The 6743-nt window shown below is 30.2% G+C and overlaps 1 protein-coding gene across 1 annotated transcript; it reads left to right on the top strand.

Moving 5' to 3' along the window:
• Window positions 1-2000: 2000 nt before the first annotated feature.
• Window positions 2001-5898, top strand: LOC117208765. Its single transcript, XM_033450093.1, has 12 exons — window positions 2001-2845; window positions 2928-3046; window positions 3125-3269; window positions 3344-3473; window positions 3561-3726; window positions 3818-3998; window positions 4110-4468; window positions 4546-4702; window positions 4853-4984; window positions 5143-5260; window positions 5381-5535; window positions 5630-5898. The coding sequence occupies exons 1-12, from the start codon at window positions 2199-2201 to the stop codon at window positions 5751-5753; spliced, it is 2433 nt and encodes an 810-aa protein (XP_033305984.1). The 5' UTR covers window positions 2001-2198; the 3' UTR covers window positions 5754-5898.
• The last annotated feature ends 845 nt before the right edge of the window (window positions 5899-6743 follow it).

Raw genomic sequence — 6743 nt, 5'->3', positions numbered from 1 at the left:
CAATAATAGTAACCTATTAATTCGTCTAGAAATATAAACGTTGATTACGAGACATTCTAAATGTCAAATAATATATTTAAAAAATTCTTTTATTTAGAACTTAAAAAAGAATACATTTGAAAATGGGTAAATACATTCTACAAATAAAGCTAGGCAGATATTGTGCACATACAGTATACTGTATATGTCTGTATAAAATTTATAAGACTTACTTATACTTACATATATATATATATATATATATATATATATATATATATATATATATATATATATATATATATATATATATACACATATCATACTAATATAATAGTATAATATTATATTACAATATTCACAAATTCCCAGTATATAAGTAGATCTTATTTGCGAGCGCGCAATTTCAATAACTCGAAAGAAGAAATCGTAAAAAATCTAAAACTTTCTATTATGTTTTTATATTTATGTGGAAAATTGTTCATTTCTACCATCGTTAAATGTTCCGTGAATGATTAAATAAAAGTTAGCCAATATTCTGAACGATTTTGTTAAACGTGAGAAATAACGTTCAAGATAAGAGAACGCATTACAGACAAGGAGATACGGTCCTGAATTCAACCGTAAACCGCCTGTCTGGTTGAGCACGCACCCGCGTCCCTCAAAGGAGAAGAAGTAACAAAGACAGATGGTGCTCGTATGTTGGCTCGCAGAAACCTGTTCCTTCAGAACTTTTCCGTTTTCTTAATTTTTGTTCGTTCAAATTCCGTCTGCGTCGAAAAATAGTTTTATTTCTGATCATAATCGATAACTGCCAATCCATAGAGTATTCTTAAACAACAATCATTTCGCTTACCGTACTATTACTCATATTTCTTTTTTCGCTTTGTTTCCTCTCTCTCTTTCACCTCCTCTTTTTCTATCTCTCATTACTTAGCTGTCTGCACTCTCCACAGACAATGCATTTTTTGCTCGACTCCAGACCCATTGTCGTGGGAGGTTGGAATTTTAACGTAGAAAAATTTGTACAAATAAATATATGTACATTTACTCAAAATCTAAAGCAAACTTGATACTTTTGGCATTAACACGCCTTGAACAGCCAATATTATGTGTAACATATATTGTAAAGGAGAATATCGCAGCTCACATCAATTACATTCCTGATCAATAAAAAATTTAACGAGTTATTATAAATCAAATTAATATTATTATTAACAATTTTTCTCCAATATTTTTTACATTTATTTGTTAAAAAACATGAAGTTTGAAAAGCCATTCAGCGAGAAATGTTTAATATTACTTTAGAAAACTATTTCCCACGTTAACGAATCGAAAACCTTGAACTGCGTGCAGACATCGCAGAAATTTTCTCAGGAACCAGTACAGTCGTATTAAAGCATGAGGCGGACCCCCAGCAAGTTGTCTCTTCAAAATACTTGTTTAGCTATGAGAAATTCTCCTTTTTTCGCATCCCAAATAAATAGGGATGAACCTGCATTGGAATAATGGCATAGCAAGCAGAGTACTTACTCCATACTCTGGAGAGTCAAACCCTTAGAGGGGTCGTTGGACCAAGATGCTATACAAATTATCATAATAAAAAAATATTTAAATGTAATCTTATACTAAGCTTTAGTTTATCTTTTCTGTCCCTTTTCTTTCCTTTCCTTGTTTTCTTTTCTCTCAAATTGTTTTAAAATATTTTTTATCATGTTATAAACAGCTTACGTTTTGCACTTTTTTATCGTAAGGATACAAATTACATTCATAATGAGTTAGTAAGAAATTATTTAAAACTAAAACTATTAACAAATCTACTAAAGGTGATACACTCCAATAAACATTAATTATTATACGCTGATTTTTTATACTTATTGTTAGAGTGATTTCAAATAATGGCGGTTGGATCATCTGAAAGATGATTTAAACAACGAAAGTTAACTCTAATTTGGTATAGAAGCGATGACGTCAGAACTCAGGCATTATGTAGTAGCATAGCTTTCCTATGAAGCATGCTCTCTACTGAGTTGGGTATATTTATGCTTGTCTCAATCCTCAATGTAGTTTCGTGTAGGATGTGAATGAATGTTGTTTATACGTGAAAGAACCTACGTGGTTTTTACTATTCTAATTGCATTCTACTATTTTCCATTTTACAATGAACCAATATAGTACGATATCGTTATAGAAACCCTAACATACATATCTATTAGAAGATGGAAATTATCAGCTTGAAAATATATACGACAGTGATCGTAAGCTTTTATTGTTTGGGCGTTGTCGGACAATATGAATGGCAAGCTAGAGATGCATTTAACGAAATTCGTTTAAAAATGGACAAGATCAACGAAGAAAATTGCCCTATTCAACATCTCGGAGATCTCTATCTACCGGAAGACGCAGTCTCTCATTTACCTGACATCAAAGATATCAATATTAATCCTGTGTTTCCAAATAGAACTGCTTTATTACATCTTCATAACATGGCTCTTAGTAGATCATTTTTTTGGAGTTATATTTTACAATCCAGATTCATACGACCTGCTATCAATGATACATATGATCCAGGCATGATGTATTATTTCTTATCAACAGTCGCCGATGTTTCTGCAAATCCACATATAAATGCTTCTGCTATATATTTTTCACCAAATATGTCTTATTCGCCATCGTATCGAGGCTTTTTTAACAAAACTATGCCTAGATTTGCTCCACGAACGTTTAGAGCTGATGATTTTAACGATCCTATACATTTAGAAAGAATGTCCACAAGAAATACATTTAACGTACAAGATCTTGGTGCATTTGCCAGTGGTAGCCTTAGCGAAGATTATACAACAGATTATTACCGTATAAATGAATGGTAAGCAGAAACTTGATTAATATTTGTATATGCTCTATAATTAATTATACATTGTTCTATATTGTCAACTTTATTCATCTAGGTACAAGAAGTGGTTACCAGATAATGTTGACAAAAGGCATGATACTAAAACTACTTATCAAGTTGAAATTAGATATGCTAACAACACTAATGAAACATTTACATTTCATGGACCGCGCGGTACTATTATAAAAATTAATGGATTAAAGCAAACAAAACTATACTATGTTAATTTTTTTCTTTCTTCATTTTATATAGGTGCGGATGAATATCCTGGGCCAGTAAGATGGACCAGACCATATTATGATTGTGGAAGATCAAATCGATGGCTCGTAGCAGCAGTTGTACCTATCGCAGATATTTATCCAAGACATACAGGATTCAGACATATCGAATATCCAACGTATATATTTGTATATTGTCTGAATTGGACCAATTTGTTTCAACTCTATTTTAAACTACTTACCTTTGTTTCAGCTATACTGCCATATCAGTAATTGAAATGGATTTCGAACGAATAGATATAAATCAGTGCCCAAAGGGAAAAGGAAATAGTGGTCCAAATAAATTTGCAGATACTGCTAGATGTAAAACAGAAACTACCGAGGTACTAAGCATAAAGAGACTACTGTATATTTAATATTGATCAAAAAACTTGTTTCTTCTCTAATCTAACTTGTATATCTTTATGTAGTGTGAACCATTACATGGCTGGGGTTTTCGAAGAGGAGGATATCAATGTAGATGTAAACCAGGTTTCAGATTGCCAAATGTAGTACGACGTCCATATTTAGGTGAAATTATAGAAAGAGCAACTCAAGAACAATATTATAATGGGTTCGATTGCTCCCGAATAGGATGTAAGCTTCAGTGGTTTTACCGTCTTTACTTCATTTTCTTTCCTCATTATATTCTATATTGTTCATAATATCATACCTTTTTAACTCATAGGGATTCATAAGATGCCTGTACAATGGGAGAAGGCAAAACCAGATGTTAGAGAAAAATATCTTGAGCAGTTTTATCATTACAGAAATTATTCCATTGGACCAGAAGCATTAAGATCCGAACAAATTAATATCGACCAAACTCTTAAATTTATTTTAAGTATCAATTCAAAAACTTGCAAGAGGTCTGCTAAGAAATCTTTATATTCTTACGCTTTTGTTCCTTTTTTTTTTTTAAAGTAATCTTGTAAGTAAAACGATAAAAATTATCTTGTCTATATCATTTCAAATTACAGTTACACAGAAGAAGATTTAACGTTACTTGGAGATATAGCCTTTGGAGCCAAAGAATTTTTTGAAAATGAAGCAAAAATGGCAACTAGATTAGCAAACTTTATTAGTGCATTCCTACAAACTTCTGATTCTCATGAAGTTTATTCAGGTAAAAGAGTAGCAGATAGGCCACTTACTGAAGATCAAATGATTGGGGAGACATTAGCTTTAGTTCTTGGAGACACTAAAATATATTCTGCTGAAATGTTATGGGACCGTAATAAATTCACAAATAGAACCTTCTTTGCTCCATATGCTTATAAAACTGAATTAAATACTCGAAAATTTAAAGTTGAAGATTTAGCCAGACTCGATGATCCAGGTAAAATTGGAATTGAGTTGAACAATATCATTGCTATTAAAATATGATTATTCTAAAGATATCTTTTTATGTTATAGGTAATGTTTATACAAAAAAGAATTATTTTAAATTGCTAAAACAAAGATGGGCAACAAATTTCGATGAATTGGAAAAGTATTACATGAAGATAAAGATTAGATACAATGAAACTGGCGAATACCTTAAAAAGTATGAGCATTATCCCAATTCTTACAGGTAATTATTATTAAAAAAGGAAATTAGATCATTTAGATCTAATGAGATCACATATGAGAATACTCTACTCATAGTATTAAAAATGAAGAAAAATCGATCTCGTAAATAAAATTGATTTTAATGTCTGGGAATACATATTCGTTTGTATAGGGCAGCAAACCTGAATCACGGACATTGGACAACTCCGTACTTCGATTGCAACGGCAAAGTAAAGAAATGGGTAATTACCTATGCATCCCCATTTTTTGGCCTGGACAGCTTGAAAAAGAAACTGGAATTCAAGTAAGTATATTTCTATCCACATGGACAACCAAGAAAGGTATAGTATATGCATGAGAAATCGAATGTGAGATAGTCCAGAAGGATAGAAAACCTGTTTGGGTTCAAAGAGAGAAGATCAAAAAAGAAAGATCATACATTTTATATTAAAATCTTTACAGAGGTATTGTGGCTGTTACCATGGATCTACTTCAACTTGATATCAATCAATGTGATGATGTATTTCACGCTCCAAATGCGTTTAAGGGTACACACAAGTGTGATAAGAAAACTTCATACGTAAGAGATACTATTTACTCTTAAATTAAATATTTATTTAATATTCCCACTATATCGTATGTGTATGTGTGCAGGCGTATGTATATATATTTATCGTTGTGTTAATATATGTGTATATAGTGCGTGCCAATTCTTGGAAGAGGCTTTGAAACAGGCGGATACAAATGTGAATGTAAGCAAGGTTTTGAATATCCATTCGAAGACTTAATCACATACTATGATGGCCAATTAGTAGAAGCTGAATTTAATAATTTAGTTAACGATGAAAAAACTAGGTAATTGACATTATATGAATCGATATAATTATAATTTTAATATATGATTGTTTGTAACATAACTGGTGTCTTAACATAAACATTTATTTCGCAGATACGATATGTTCAAATGTCGATTAGCTGCTGCCACGTCGATTCAAGTCAATTGGATATTATTATTGGTATCGATAATATTGTATCATTTTATAGGAGATAATTACCTCGTAGTAATCTCGTAATAATGCGACGCACTATTATATTAATCATCAAGATATGATTTTAAGAATATAATCCGTCCACTAATGTAGAATGACATCCGTCCATTCGGATAGTACAATCGGGCAAGGGGTGACGAATTTTCAAATTCAATTTTCTTAAAAACGATATTTCAAACGGAAAAGATTTTCTTTTTCAACATATTTTTCCTTATACAATCTATATACTTCCTGCCTGTTTATATTACCCGACCTAAAACACTCTGTATAATATCGATTATTGTACTGTTGTACTACCTTTTTGAGAGCACTTTTGCTTGTTTTGTTGTTATAGTTATTATTATTAATTCGCAGAATATTGGTAATGAAATGAAACTCTGTGAAGTTTTCAACAAATGATTCTATTAGAAAAAAAGTTAACAAAAATACTTTTGGAAATTGTTATTCTTATAAATTGTTCATTTTTAAATTATACTCTTGGTATTACTGTATACTACAGTTTATGCTATATTGAAATTAATCATTTAAACTATATTTTATTGTATGTACATGTTAGTACTTTGGAAAACATAACTTATGATATACATTTATTATTGTTATAATATAATGTCATTTTTAATCATTTTGTATTTTTTATACTATAACAATGTATTGTAAATATAATTAAATCAGCTTATTTTACATATTTTGTACCCAATTACTTTACCTTACTTGTAAGTATTTAAACACTTAATTTTATTTTAACTTTTTTACTACTTCAGCAAAGTAACAAGCTAAGTTTAATTTTGTGAATTTTAACTTTATCATTAAGCTTTAATATAACAAAGTTAATCAAATTACTTCCCTTGACGCTAATCTGACTGACAGTTATACATTTAAAATAGTAAAAAAAAAATCAAAATAAAATTGAGATGTTAAGGAAACAGATAATATTAAAATAACAAATTAATAACGTAATTAACATTGTAACACTATTTAATATTTTATTTACATGTATCTATTAATATTTAATTT

This window comes from Bombus bifarius, unplaced genomic scaffold (genome assembly GCF_011952205.1).
Source record: "Bombus bifarius isolate JDL3187 unplaced genomic scaffold, Bbif_JDL3187 scf7180000007966, whole genome shotgun sequence".
In the NCBI taxonomy this organism is placed as follows: Eukaryota; Metazoa; Arthropoda; class Insecta; order Hymenoptera; family Apidae; genus Bombus; species Bombus bifarius.
This window is presented reverse-complemented; position numbering and strand designations above follow the sequence as displayed.

Bases quoted from the DNA above. Each gene is read 5' to 3' on its own strand.
- LOC117208765 (XM_033450093.1), top strand. From the start codon at position 2,199: ATGGAAATTATCAGCTTGAAAATATATACGACAGTGATCGTAAGCTTT. The intron at 3,727-3,817 runs GTAAGCTTCAGT...TTTAACTCATAG, and splicing joins CGATTGCTCCCGAATAGGAT to GGATTCATAAGATGCCTGTA. The intron at 4,703-4,852 runs GTAATTATTATT...TCGTTTGTATAG, and splicing joins CATTATCCCAATTCTTACAG to GGCAGCAAACCTGAATCACG.